The 15,223-nt window shown below is 48.8% G+C and overlaps 1 protein-coding gene and 1 long non-coding RNA gene across 4 annotated transcripts in view; one reads left to right on the top strand and one right to left on the bottom strand.

The window, feature by feature from the left end:
- The window catches only part of LIMS2 (LIM zinc finger domain containing 2), a 38,065-nt gene extending 29,144 nt beyond the window's left edge, over positions 1-8,921 (bottom strand). For all 3 annotated transcript variants that reach the window (XM_040474734.1, XM_040474735.1, XM_040474739.1), the window contains exon 1: positions 8,788-8,921. In XM_040474734.1, the coding sequence (XP_040330668.1) occupies positions 8,788-8,798 (11 nt within the window). In that variant the 5' untranslated portion in view covers positions 8,799-8,921. The remainder of the gene's footprint in view (positions 1-8,787) is intronic.
- LOC121030394 (uncharacterized) lies at positions 7,904-13,758 on the top strand. The gene is made up of 3 exons (XR_005790178.1): positions 7,904-8,321; positions 12,631-12,761; positions 13,656-13,758. It is a non-coding gene; the product is annotated as an uncharacterized LOC121030394 (long non-coding RNA).
- The last annotated feature ends 1,465 nt before the right edge of the window (positions 13,759-15,223 follow it).

Below are 15,223 nucleotides of genomic sequence, written 5' to 3'. Positions count from 1 at the left end.
AGGACCAAATAGAAATTACGTAGTTGAAAAGAAACACTAAAAGAGTCCTCCAGGATGAAATTAAAAGACATCAGACAATAATCCGAATCCACATGAAGAAATAAAAAGCAGCAAAGTATATTTAACCTTGATATAGTAAAAGTAACTATATAGATAAAAATAAAAGACAATATAAATGTATTTTTTGTTTGTAAACCTATTTTTCCCCTCTGATTTAAAGACAACAGCATAATGAAATAATTTAACACAAAAGAAGGCAAGAGTGTAGGAACTAAGAAACAAAACAGACATAAGATACATAAATAATTAGTAAATTGTAAATGTAAAATAATTACATTAAAGGTAAATGGATTAAACTCTTCAATTAAAAGTCAGAAGTCAGTAAATGCATTTAAAAAAATCTGCTTATATGATTTCTACAAGAAACTCACTTTAGACAAAAACAAATAGTTTGAAAGTAAAAGCATGGAAAAGATATACCATGCGAATAGCAACTAAAAGGGAAGCTAACATCAGACCAAACAGACTTTAAGACAAAAATTGTTATAAGAACAAAAAAGGACCTTTTATAGTGATAAAAGAGTCAATCCAGAGGTGCCTGGGTGGCTCAGTCAGTTAAGCATCTGACTCTTGACTTCTGGTCAGGTCATGATCTCATGGTTCATGGGTTCAAGCCCCACATCGGCCTCTGTGCTGATAGCTCAGAGCCTGGAGCCCACATCGAATTCTGTGTCTCCCTCTCTCTCTGACCCTCCCTTGCTCATGCGCTCTCTTGCTCTCTCTCTCTCTCTCTCTCTCAAAAATAAACAAACGTTAGGGGGGAAAAGCATATTCTCAGATCACAATAGAATAAAACCACAAATCAATAATAGAAAGAAATTTAGGAAATTTACAAATATGTGGAAATTAAACAACACACTCCTAAAGAATCACTGAGTCAAAGAAGAAAACAAGGGAATTAGGAAAAGATTGAGATGAATGAAATGAAAACACAACACACCAAAATTTATGGGATGTAGTTCAAGCAGTGCTCAAGGAAAATTTATAGTTGTACACAGTTGAATAGTTTTCACTGTAGTTATTTATACATGTGTAATAGGGGTACTTGGCTGGCTCAGTCAATACAGCATATGACTCTTGATGTTGGTGTCTTGAGTTCAAGGCCGATGCTGGGTGTGGAACCTACTTAAAAAAATTAGTTGTATAATAATTTCAATACTTGTATAGTATAAAATAGCTTTATAGAAATCAGAAACAGAAGAATAAACTAAATTCAAAGCAAGCATTAGAGAGGAAATAATAAAGATTAGAGAAGAAATAAATGAAATAGAGATTAGGAAAAATAGAGAAAAGCAACAAAACCAAAAATGGTTTGTTGAGAAGATCAAAACTAATAAACCTTTAGCTAGACTGACCAAGAAAACAAGAGAACACCCAAAAGACTAAAATCAGGAATGAAAGAAGGGACCAAAGTTAGAGAAACTTAAAGGACTATAAGGAAAATGCTGTGAACAATTGTATGCAAACTAAATTACAGCAAATTAAATAACCTAGCAGAAATAGACAAATACCTAGAGAGATACAAACTACCATAACTGAATCAACAAGAAGTGTAAGATCCAAATAGGCCAACAACAAGTAAAGAGACTGGATTTGTAATCAACATCTTCCTACAAAGATGAACCCAGGACCAGATGGTTTTATTGGTGAATTTTACCAAGTGTTTAAGTAGCATTAACACCAACCCTTCACAAAATCTTCTCAAAAAAATCTACCAGGAGGGAACACTTCTCTACTCATTCAGTGAAGTCAGCATTACCCTGAATCAGAAAAATATATCACAAGAAAACTACAGATGAATATCACTTATGAATAGAGATGCAAACATCCTGAACAAAACTGAATCTAGCACCATATAAAAAGTACTACATATCATAACCAAATGGGATTTATTCCAGGATATAAAGTTGGTTTAACATCCAAAATCAATGTAATACATCATATGAATGCTGAAAATGCACTTGGTAAAATCCATGTTTTTCATGATTAAAAAACAAAAAACACCTCTCAACAAACTAGGATTAGAAGGGTATTTCTTCAACCTGATAAAAACCCAGAGCTAACATCATACTTAATGGTAAGAGACTGAGAACTTTCCCTCTAAGATCAGGAATAAGATAAGGATGTCCAGCCTCGACATTTCTTTTCAACACTGCAGTAGAGGTTCTAGCAAGGACAATTAGCAATAAAAGGAGAGAAAATGTATCCAGATTGGAAAAGAAGTAAAACTCTCTATTTGATTACCACATACTCTTATACACAGAAAACCCTAAACCCCAAGGAAAACTATTACAGCTAGTAAATGAACTCAGCAACTTTGCAGGTAAAAAACCAATATACAAAACCCACTAGCAATAAGCAATATGAATATGAAATTAATAAAACAATTCCATTTATACTAGCATCATAAAGAATAAAATACCTAGGAATAAATTTAACCAACAAAGTATAAGACTTATACAATGAAAACTATAAAACATTGTTGAAAGAAACTAGAGAAGACCTAAATAAATGGAAAGACATCCCATGTTCAGGGATTGGAAAACTTACTATTGTTAAGATGACAATAACGTTCCCCAACAAATTAACCTACAGATACAACACAAACCCTATAAAAATTCCAACTGCCTTTTTTACAGAAATGAGCAAGCCAATCCTAAAATTCATAAAGAACTGAAGAAACTCAGAATAACCAAAATAATTTGAAAAAGAACAAAGTCAGCAGGCCAACATTTTGTAATTTCAAAACTTACTACAGAGTTACAGTAGTAATAATTAAACAGTCTGGTACCAGCATAAGGACAGACACATACATCAGTGGAATAGTATTGAGAGTCCAGAAATAATCCCATATATCCATGATCAACTGATTTTTGACAATGCTGCCATGACAATTCAATGAGAAAATAATAGTTTTGTCAACAAATGATGCTAGGACCACTGGACAGCCACATACAAAAGAATGGTTTCAAACCCCTATCTCAGGCCACATATAAAAATTGACTCACAATGGATTGAAAATCAAAATGTCAGAGTTAAAAGTATAAACTCGTAGAAGAAAACATAGGAATAAATCTCCATGATCTTAGATTAGGTAACACTTCCCTAGATATGACACCAAAAACTCAAGCAATCAAAGAATAAATAGATAAATTGGACTTCATCACAATTTTAAACTTTTGTGCATCAAAAAACACTATCAAGAAAGTTAAAAGACAATCCACAGAATAGGAGAAAATATTTTGCAAATCATATAGCTGGTAAGTGTCTCACATCCAGAATACATAAAGAACTCTTAAAATCCAACAATAAAAAGACAACCCAATTTTAAAATGGGCACTGAAACCAAACATTTCTCCAAAGAAGATGTACCAGCAGCCAATAAGCACATGATAAGATGCTCAACATGACAGGTTGTTAGGAAAATGAAAGTCAAAAAAGTGATACCACTTTACACCCACTAAAACAAACAAGAAGTGTTAGTGAGGATGTGGAGAAAATTAGAACCCTCACACATTCCTGGTAGGAATGTAAAAGTATGCAGTTACTCTGAAAATAGCTTGGCAATTCCTCAAAAAGTTTAACATAAAATTACCAGCAATTCCACTCCTAAGTATATGCTCAAGTGAGTAGAAAATATAGATAGAAAAATTCACAGGGCGCCTGGGTGGCTCAGTCGGTTGAGCGGCCGACTTCGGCTCAGGTCATGATCTCGCGGTCTGTGAGTTCGAGCCCCGCATCGGGCTCTGTGCTGACAGCTCGGAGCCTGGACCCTGTTTCGGATTCTGTGTCTCCCTCTCTCTGACCCTCCCCTGTTCATGCTCTGTCTCTCCCTGTCTCAAAAATAAATAAAACGTTAAAAAAAAAATTTAAAAAAAAAAAGAAAAAGAAAAATTCACAGCAGCATTATTCATAAAAGCCAAAAAGTGGAAACAATTCAAATGCCCACTACAACTGAACACATAGACAAAATACGGTAAATCCATGCAATGGAATATTATTTGCACCTCTCCCCCAAAAAAGGAATGAAGTACTGATTCATACCACAACATAAATGAACCTTGAAAATATCATGCTAAATGAAAGAAGCCAGGTCAAAAAAAAAAAAAGCCCATATAATGTAGAGTTGTATTTATAGAAGATACACAGAACAGCCAAATCTATAGTGACAGACTGCACATTAATTGTTACCAGGAGCTGGGGGAGGGCAGAATGGGGACTGACTGCACATGGGTATGGGGTTTCTTTTAGGGGGTGATGAAAATGTTCTATAGAATTAGTGGTGATAGTTGCACAACTGGTGAATGCACTAAAACCCACTAAACCATACACCTTAAAACAGTGAATTTTATGGAATGTGAATTATATCTCAAATGTTTAGGGGTGCCTGGTTGTCTCAATCAGTTAAGCATCTGACTCTTGATTTCCGCTCAGGTCATGATCTATCTCATGGCTCATGGGATCGAGGTCATGATCTCATGGTCCATGGGATCAAGCCCTACATTGGGCTCTGCACTGTCAGCACAGAGCCTGCTTGGGATTCTCTTTCCCTCTCTCTCTCCCTCTCTCTCTCTCTCTCTTTGCCCCTCTCCTGCTCATACACTCTCTCTCTCAAAATAAACATTTTTTAATGTTTATTTATTTTTTTTAATGTTTAAAAAGCACATGTGTAGTGAAGAATGCAGCTACCTAGCTTACTAGAGAAACAACAGAGGCCAAGGCCACCATCAAGTTGTGAGGCAGGGCTGTCACCCCCTTGTGGCTGAGCTGTGAGAGCCATCCCCAGGGCAGCCAGAGACACCACTGCAAACAGCCTCTCCACCACAGCCAGCTTCCCTCCCCCACCTCCTCCCTTGACCCACTGGGAGGCCAAGTCCTTGGTATGCATCAGATGAGTGATGTTTTCCAACCTTCTTACCCCACATGAAATCGGACTTTGAATGCTTTTATTTTCTTAACTGGAAACTCAGGCATCAGTGTGGACACATTGTTGATTTTACTTACATACATACATTGGGTCGCGTCATCTTAGTGAAACACTGTCCTCTCAGGTAAGTATCCCATTAATATGTTTATCTTATTAGGCCATATTGAGTAAATATTCACTGTCAGGAATTTAGAAGATTTGAATAAACAGAACAAGGAGGAGAGTTAGGGTGCCCCCTCTGCCCACCCTCCCTGGAAATGAAGACCTAAGGAACATTTAGTATGACTCTGCACTGACAGATGGAACAGAGAGAAGCAGTGTAGCTGGAGAGGCGCGGGCCAGCCACTGTGCCTACAAAGCCGGGCCCCTCTGCACAGTAGGATGCCCGGGCCATCTTGTAGCAGCTCCCAAGTGCTGACTGCTGAATTTTCAGGAATTTTGGGAACCAGTTAACATCATGTTGGTAGTTTGAAGTGAGCCGAGGTGGGGGTATTTTCAGCCCAGAAATGGACACGCTACAAATCGGACCCACCCCCCCACCCCCCCCCCCACCGCACCGCACTGGCAGGGTCGGAGTCAATGCCAGAAGTCCAGGGAAAGGGAGGAGTTGAGGAGTCTTGGGTGCTACCTAGCCTGGCCTGGTCTGGGTCTCAGGGTCCAGCTGCGTGGCACTCATCATCTGCTTCCCACAGCTCCACGTGCTGTGCTCAGGCCCTGGCTGCCATCTTAGCTACATGCTGGCAGGCTCTTCCGCCAAGGGGGCCACTGGGCATGCTCCTGAAGAAAGTGGGGACTGGGCACCACGGAGGGCAAGGGTGCTGGTGGATGTGGGGACCCAGATCCAGCAGCCCTGCTCTGCACTGTACAGAGGCCCAGCTCGGGAGCTGGCACCTGGTGGCCTCAGCAGACTAGGGTCGTGTGGTGGGTGGGACTCCACCCTACAGCAGGCCAAACCACTGACCTCACCAGCTGTGAGCGCCCAGTCCCAGGCTGCACTTGGAGGAGGGCCAGTGACAGGCTGGGACCCTTAGCAGGGGTGTGACCTGCCTGGGCCTTCACATCCTCACTGTAGACCAGTGCTGATGTCAAAGGTCCCTCCGGCTGGGACAAAGATTCAGGTGTTTTTAAGGTCCAGAGTCTTTGGGCCCCCACCAGGGCTGAGTTTCCATCCCACAGCTTGCCCACCCCCAACCACACCCGGGCCCTCCTTACCCTTCTGCCCCAGCTCAGCTCAATCTGGGGCTTCAGACCCTCCTCTCCAACCTCCTCCCAGCACTTCCTCAGGGACTTGTCACAGCTCTTCCAATCCTTCATGGCCCAAACTAGCTTGGGGCCCACGCCTGCTCCACCACTGGGCATCGTCCTGGATTCCACCCTCTCAGTCAGGTCCTCCCATTCTACCTCCCAGACCCCTGAGTCCCCTCCTCTTCTCCACCCCCAAGGCTGCCAATGACAAGAAGCCTCCCTTGTGGCGGACCTCCTTCCCAATCTCTTCCTCAGCAGCCCTTTCTCTCCACAGCACCCGCAGGTGTGTTTCCAAAGTGCACGGCTGTGTACAACACTCTGGGCCACTTCACTGGCTCTCCCCTGCCCTCCCCCTGGCCTTGCTCACTCTGGTCCTGGGGCAAGCTGGCACTTTATACAGTTGGCAGGGTGCGTGAGGTGTCCGAGGAGAAGGTTGTTTCCAGGTCAGCCTGGTTCTAGGTAGCGCAGGTGGATGTGCAGAGAACCAGGATGCAGCGTGGGCATTGCCCTGGGGTCTCATGGGGGCAGTGGGCATGCATAGGTCAAGGTGGCACACAACAGAGTGAAAGCAAAACTCCACAGCTTCTGGGATGGGAAAAACATTGCCCACCCCAATGGCTGGGTTGGATGTCCCATCCTCAGCTGGCCTGGCCCCATGCCTCTGAGCGGCATGGGGGGGAGTGGGGGAGGGTGGCGCAAGCCAATCCCAGCCTGGGCACTGCGTGTGGCAAGCAAACTCTGCTCCCAGATGGCTCACAGCTGCAAAAAACAAATGAGCAGGAAAAGAGCCCACAAGAAAAGAAGCAAGCCACCAAAATATTCCTAGGGGCATCTCTGAGGAGTGGAACTGTGGGTGTTTTCTTTCTCTTTTTCTGTTCCTATTATCTTTAACATTTCTGGGGGTTTTTCTAACTCCCTGAGATGAGCAATGTTACTTTTACAAGGAAAAACTCCACCCAGTGTTTTCCAAAGTTCACTCTGGGCCCTGTTTCATTTGATGACCAGCATTTCTCAGGCTCGGGGCACCTGCCGGACCCCTGCAGCAAGCCAGGGCGGGCTGGCCCTGCTCCCAAAGCTGCCTGCCTTCCTTGGGCTGGGGGGCAGCCCCTCCCTGGAAGGCTCAAGGGACTCAGGGGCGACAGGAGCCCTGCCAAGAGAACAGAGGTGCCTCTGTCTCTGATCTGCCTCAGATACTGCAGGGTGTCGGGATAAAAGCTGCTGCCAAAGCTGGAGGGGTGTGGCCCTGCCTTATTAGGGTGTTTGCTGTGCCCGGGCCACCTCGCACACATCCCACTCAACTGTGCTCCTGATGCTGTCCCTGTTTCACTCTGTCCCATCTTGTCCTCATAAGCTTACAGGTGGGGGACCAGGAAGCGGGCAGGGAAAGCAGGGGCTCCAGAGCACATGAGGAGGGGTGAGCCCTGGAAGGCTGGCTGTGTCCACAGACTCAGGCCATGATGGAGTGGGCAGCAAAGTGCATCTGAAACAAGACATCTGCCATTTTGGGTGTCCTAGCTGCCCTAATACTGTGGGCCAGCGTATCCCCACCAGCTGGGTGACCACTCTGCACATCACACCAGATTTGGGGCCATCACCCCACCCTCCGTAGCTGTTCCCCAATCCTGGGTACGGCTTCTCCCCAAGTCTTTTTCCTAGCAAAACCACAGGGTTTTCTCGGCCCACAAACCACAAGTCAAAGAACATCGTCCTGCCAGGGCTTGGCTGGAAAGGGGCTGCTGGGCCTCGGAGACCATCCCCTCCCACCCAGTCTGAGTCATGCACTTATACCCAGCCATGTTCCAGAAAGGACTGCAGAGGCCAACACTTGCCAGACACTAGTGGACATGTGACTGACCTCCTAAGTCACTCAGCCTCTAGGGCCTCAGTTACCTCATCTGTGAAATGGCACCAGGGCCTGGGAGCCCAGCCTGGGCCAGGCCTAGGGGAGTGCCTTGTCCCCACCCCACCCCTGAGCAGCCTATGCTTGGGCAGAGTTTAGCCAGACCCCCACACAGACCCGTTATCATTTTTAACATTGTCACCGTTTTCACCGTTTGGGCTTACAGAGGAGGAGACAAGGGCCCCAGAGGTAAGATCTCCTCCACAGGATCACACAGCTGGGGGTCCGGGAAGCTGATAGAGGCCACAGTCTGGGTTTTAACGCCCTGCCCTTTGGTTGTGACCTCGGGTTGGTGCCCCGGCCCCTCTGAGCCCTGGTTCTCCACTAGAGAGGGGAAACCTGTGCCCATCTTGCAAGGTAGGCGGGAGTGGGGCGGGAGGGAGCTTCACCTGCTGCGGCCAGACACCCCGGTCCTGACACGCGCCGCTACTCGGGCCGGACACCCCGGTCCCGACGGGCACCGCTACCCCGGCAGTCAACCGAGGTCTAGGGGCCGGGCCGGAGGCGCGGCAGGTGGATCGGCCGGCTCCCCGGGGCGGGTGGGGGGGGGCAGGGGTCGGGACTGGGGTCCCGTCCCGCAGTCCCGCCCAGGCAGGCGCCCTCCTGGCGCGTGGCGCCCTCCGCCCAAGGGCGTGGGGGAGGGGAGGGCTGTTACCTTCCCGTCATTGTGGCCGCGCGCGTTGAGCCCGTGGTCGCCTCGGGACCCCCTCCGCCGCCTCCGCAGCCGGCCGAGCACCCGCCCGCAGGTCCCTCCCGGGAGCCGAGCGGGGAGACGCCCAAAAAAGGCCAAGAGCGGCTCCGCCCGCCGCGCAGCCCAGCCCGCGAGGTGGAGAGGGGGGGGCAGGGGTGGGGTCCGCCCCGCCCGCGAGGGGGTGGTGGGAAGCGGGGGGAGTGGGGGCGGAGGGGTGGGCCCTGCCACTCGGCGCGGCCCCTGCTCTGGGGACACCCGAGCCTGCCCTGCGGCGGGCGCGGGTCACGTCCTCCCCCGCCCGGGCTTCGCTCGCCACCTCCCCGGATTCCCGGCATAGTTTTCCTTTTAAAGGGAGTGAAGTTATAATAACCGCGAAGGAGCCCCCCAACCCCGCCGGGGCGGGCCCCCCCCCCCCCCCCCCCGCCGCGCTCCCGCTCCGCTGTCCCCGGCCGCCCCAGAACTCGAACGCTGGCGGGCCGACTGGGATTGGGGGACACCGAGGGACGGTGCTCGGACCACCTCCCCGCTGCCTCCAAGCCCCGAGCTCCTGCTGCGGCCCCAGGTCCAAGAGAGGGGTCACCTTCACGCTTCCGTGCTTCACACAGACCTTTCTGGGCACCAACTCCCTCCCGGGGGGCCCTGGGGACCCCCCAGTGCACGTCGTCCCACCCCAGGGGAGCCCAAGGTGGAGGGGGGCGTCCCTTCAACCCGTGAGCCTAAGTCTACATACTGAGATGCCAGACCAGTGCCCTCCCTGGGAAATAACCATTTCAACCCACGCATGTGAGTAACCCCTAACCTAGCAAAAGGTACCTTACAATGGAGAAACCCAATGCCGGAGTTGGGGAGGGGAACCGAGCACTCCTTTCTATGATGAAGCACTACTGACAAGATAGGAAAGAGCCCTTTAAAGTGGCCCTGTAACACAGAATCATTTGCGGAATCTATTCTGAGAAAAATATTACATAAACAAAAAACACCCTCACTCACTCTACCTACAGGCACATATTTCCAGCTGGGCTGTGGAGTGTAGCATATAACTGGAAGCAACCCAAATATCACACCGTGAGGCCAGGGCCGAGCCGCCTGATCTATTAACCCTACCGAACATCAAACATCCTATCACTTCTAGCTTGGCAACAGATAAAGACTATCTAAAAATGACAGTGCAAAGTAGCAACGCACAAATAAACAGTGGAATTCAGAAGGGAGAGTTGATAGTGACACACAGAGTTACACCTGCAGAAATGAGCTTGATAAAGGCGTCTGTTCCTAAGCAGCTGGTATCTTGAAACCAGAGCAGTTTGCACTTGTTAGTTCTTTTGCAGTGGTGTCCTAGCTAATAAATAGTGTTTTACTGTAACTTGATGGTTGATTAAGCATCAAGTATGGATGACTTCTTGGTTCATCTGCCTGTTTAAGGAGAAATGCTTTCCACAATTGCTGATGCAGAGGAACAGGTGTGCCAGGGGCTGTGCTCCAGAAATGGACTGCCCGACTCGATGGTTCATTGAATGTTGGGGTCCTACAGGAACCAAAAAGGATGAAAAGTAGAAGGGAGAACGCCACAGGGACCTGCTCCCTGCCCCAAGGGGATCCCACGCCTACCTGAAAGCCTGAAGGCCTCCTTAGCATGGTTGCTGAGCACAGGAAGATGTGCCTGTAGCCAAACCAGAGCCCTCTGCTGCTCGCTGGACCATGTAGCATGCCTCATCCTGGGGCCAAGGGCAAGCTCAACAGGAAGGAGCTTGGTGGCAGCTGTGGGCATCAGTCAGCTCTGCTGAAGATACGAAGGCTCCAAGGAGCTATGTGCCAGCCTCATGCCGATTTGCAGGAAAGAGCTGCAGTTGCCTGGCAGTGGTCACTCACATATTCACTCACTCACACCCATTCATCCCAGAGTAATGATGCTATTCAGGCACTGGGGGTAGAGCAGTGAACAAGAGGACATGCAGTGGGGGGCAAACAGTAAATAAAACATAAACGTGACTTCAGGCAGGGACAGTGCTGCAAAGAACAGAACAACATGAGGAGCTGCTTTAGGTTGGAGGCATAAGGAAGGCTTCTGAGGAGTGGCATTGGAGCTAAAACCTGAATGAGGAAAAGAGCCAGTGGGGGGGGGGGGCAGCCAGGGCAGTGGCCCTGAGGTGGGAATGGGCTCGGGAGCTCAAGGTCAGAAAGAAGGTGGTGTCTCTGGAGAACAGAGAGGCAGAAGGCATGGGAAATAAGGGAGAGGGGCCAGGGGGCCAGAGCACAAGGGCCACATTAGTGTTTGGATTCCACCCTTAGAACAGTGGGGGATTCTGGGGCGCCTGGGTGGCTCAGTCAGCTCAGTCAGCTAAGTGGCTGACTTCGGCTCAGGTCATGATCTCATGGTCTGTGAGTTCAAGCCCTGCGTCAGGCTCTGTGCTGACAGCTCAGAGCCTGGCGCCTGCTTTGGATTCTGTGTCTTCCTCTCTCTCTCTCTGCCCACCCCCCCAAGCTCTGTCTTCTTCTTAAAAATAAATAAATGTTAAAAAAAAATTTTTTTTTAAACAGTGGGGGTTTCTAAGCAAGGACAGACACAACACCCTCTGGGACTCAGGGGGCTTCCCCCTCATGCCCCTCTCTAGCTGACAGCTACACCTGAGCCAGCCCAGTGCCCAGGGATGCTAAGGTAGGGCTCAGGGTTCATGGAGCCAAGGGAGGGGCTGGGCTTCCTCCGACCAGACCAGCCTAATTAGTGGCATGAGGACAGAGAGAAACTGGGGATCCCCAAATCCTCAACTTGTATCTAGATTCAAAGTCCCCATGTGATGGTGGGGCCTTGCAGCCCCGAGGAAGTCTCAGGGTCTCTCACCATGGCCCAGGTCCCAGAAGGAGCCAGGGTGCCTTCCCAGCACAAAGGACCTGTGTCATGCCTATTTAATGATGGCCCATGTGAAATGAGGCACCCTAACCATTCTGCCCAAAGGGCCTCTCCCCCGAATCTGGTTTAGGCATCTCCCCCTCGGGGCACTGGGGATAGCTAAACTGGGCTGTCGTCAAGCAGGAGTGTATAACTGGAACCAAAGTGTATTCCAGAAGTGGCCTGTGACAATCCCCAGGGAAGGACAGGGAAGCACCTGGATGGCACAGAGGAGAAGCTGGAGGCTCTAGCTGGAGCCTGGCCAAAAATGAGTAGTGGGTGCACACCCGCCTCTATACACCCACAGAAAGCAGATCATTTGCTGCTTTAACAATGAAATATTTCTATTTTAAAATGGGAGCATGCCTTCAGACAGTGATCTGCTATTATACACATCATCTGACCAGCCCAACATGACCTTCCTTCTTCCTGGCCCAAGCAGAGCTCAGTGAAAGAAGTCTGATTACCATTATGGCAGAATCATAAGCCACCAATTCTTTTAGAGCTTGCAGAACAAAAGAGACTCAGAGGTTGTCTTAGCCTATGGAGAACACAGAACCCTTCTTGAGGGTCTGGATTACCCAGGGGTATAACAGGACCACGGAGCTTCACAACTCCTTTGCAAAGACAGGCTGGCCTTGGACTCTGAAAAGAAAATGCCAGTTCTCTCTTACCTTAGCTCTGGGGCAGGCTTGATGCAACTCACAGACTTGGAACAAGAGTGGCCTTGCACAACCCCAAACAGCATTCAGGAATGCCACATGTTTGCACCACAAAGCATCACTGCGTGGTCCAACAAGAAATCACTTGTGCACTGTGATCACAGAGATTTTCACCTGCAGGGGCACCAGCCTCTCTCTGCTCCTAAGGACACCTCTCTTCTACACATGGGGTTCTCTTTGCCTCCTCTTTCCCATTAGGACAGCCAACCCACCAACCATCTCCAACCTCTGTCCAGAATAAAAATCAGCTGTTCCCGCACCACCATGATCCCCAACCCCAACCTGTCCACACTTGGTCTCATCCACAGAAGGCCTAGCATCCAGCCAAGGTGAGCAGGCTTTCACCATCTGCATGCCACGTAAGGGTATGTGAGGCTAAACCAGGAGGCAGACCACCCTGGGGCTGTTCCTTCACCCCAACATTAGCAACATTGTCATGATCACTTAAAGGACATAAAGGGAATGCCAGGGACCAAGCCCCATACACATCTCAAAAGCAAAGAGTACCCCTCAGGCACCATGCAGTGTCTCTACCTCAGGGGGCTGAGTCTCCACTCCACCTCCTTCTGCTGCTTCCTTCCCTGAGCGCTGCCAGCACCTTCTCTGGTGGAAAAAGCAGCTGCCCAGCCCGCTTGGCACAGCCACTTGGAGAAGGACTGGGCAGCAGCTGCTGGGAGTGTCCAGCCGCCACGGGTACCCAGATATTCCAGCGTCACCTCTCCCTAGGCAAGATGCTCCGCTTGAGCTGGAGGGTGGGCCGGAGGCACCTTGGGGTCAGGAGAGGGTGGAGGAAGCCAGGAAGGAAAGGCCGGCCTCCCTCGGGAGGTGGTTGCAGGGCGGGCCACTGAAAGCCCATTCCCCCCCCGCAGGCCCAGGAGCCGGGCCAGCAGAACAAAGGAGCCACAGCTGCTCTCCACATTCAGAGACCAGAAAAGAGGCAGCTGCCAGGGTGGCATCCATTTGGCAGCCGCTAAAATGAGCATTTACTAAACTCCTGAGTTCATGAGTCCCCAGGGAGGCCTAATGTTTACAGCACTTACACACGCCAAAACCAAGCCCTACAAGGGCACAGAGAAAACCCGCAACTACTTTGAATAACCCAAGGACAGTTACTGAGACACCTTCTTGCCAGTTATTATTTTCCCTGAAAGGAGGGAAATCTCAGGATTATTTATATGATTTTAATTATTTTCTAATCTTTTGCTATAAAAATTTCATTGTAGGGGCACTGAGGTGGCCCAGTCCGTTGAGCGTCAGACTTCGGCTCAGGTCATGATCTCACGGTCTGTGAGTTCGAGCCCCTCATCAGGCTCTGTGCTGACAGCTCGGAGCCTGGAGCCTGGAGCTTCGGATTCTGTCTCCCTCTCTCTCTGCCCCTCCTCCACTCACGCTGTCTCTCTCTCTCAAAAATAAATAAGCATTTTTTTACAAGTTTTTTTTTTTTTAATTTTCATTGTATTGGGAAATGCCCAGAAGTAGAAGCAAACTTCCTTGAGCTTCACCCCCAAAGATGGGTGCCAACAATACTGATTCCAGTCTTATCTGCACGCAGTCACTGTGCGCACAATTGTGATCCTTTTGTGCTTGAAATTTCATATCATTTCTTCATGGCAAACGTCCACGCTGTGCAGGACTTATCAGAGCTGCCCAGTTGTACAGCTCCGGGGCATCCTTCACACTGTGCTGTACACACTGTCCCAGGGTCTCCTCAGACTCGTGCTACGTGGGGGGCAGAGGCTGGCATTCACAGGCACTATGTGCACAGTTCGTAGATCCAGCTTTCATGAGGATAACCGGGTTTTGTTTTTCAGTCAAATTTTATACCCGAGCATGAAACTATTTACTTTGTGCAACACGGCACCCAACAGAGGCCTGGCTAGATAGACAGCAGGCACTCAACTATTTGTTGGAACCAGTGATGTTATGCTGTATTGCCATGTTGTTTAAAATAACCTGCGTCCATGTTATAAATATGCTATACACCGTGTTATAAATATGCTATGGAGAATGTAAACTCTCCAAGACAGACTCTTGCCTTGTTCGCTGCTCTTTCCGCCAGACCCAGAACAGGGCTCTACTCAGAGAAGTTGCTCAGTAAATATTTGTTAGATGAACGTCGTTTTAAGCATTCTTGGTAAGTTCCATACGCTTGTGAGCTGCCTGAATGTGAATGCATTATCACTCTTGTTGATCAAAACATCTCAGATGCCATTTTACTCACCACATACAGTCCTGAACTGAATTTGTACAAACAAAAAAGTTTATTTACACCTAGGGAATTCATAATGTGAAGAAATCTCGATGGAAAGAATTCTTTTAAAAACAGAAATCTTTTTGCAAAGGCACCTGGTGCTCAAACTCATGTTACACATTGCAGACTCTGGTAGCTGCACAAGAGTCCAAGGCTCGCCGCAGGAGAGGCAGATGTGGTGGCCCCGAGGCACAGCGACTCTGACCAGAGTGGATGTTGTTCGTCAAATGCGCATGTGCAAAGGGAGGCCCTGGGCCTCTGACGAGCAAGCGCCACCCAGACAAGCCACAATTCCACTGGCACATCTGTCCATTAGGCTCCGGTCCATTAGTGTGAAGTCCAAGCCTGAGGGCACAGCAGAGACTCACCACACGTGTTTTTTCTCCTGGGGACACCCCAAGTTGGCAATATGAACAGGCTCAGAGCCCAAGGATTATGCCCGGTGAAAAGCAGGTGGACACACGTGGGAGACCAGGGGCTGGGCCTTTATTCTGTGAAGTTCAGACATGACAAGAGTTGAAAAACCCACACTGTTCAGGG

This window comes from Herpailurus yagouaroundi, unplaced genomic scaffold (genome assembly GCF_014898765.1).
Source record: "Herpailurus yagouaroundi ecotype Mexico unplaced genomic scaffold, PumYag 140, whole genome shotgun sequence".
NCBI lineage: Eukaryota > Metazoa > Chordata > Mammalia > Carnivora > Felidae > Herpailurus > Herpailurus yagouaroundi.
Note: the sequence above shows the minus strand (reverse complement) of the source record. Positions and strands in the feature narration are given on the sequence as shown.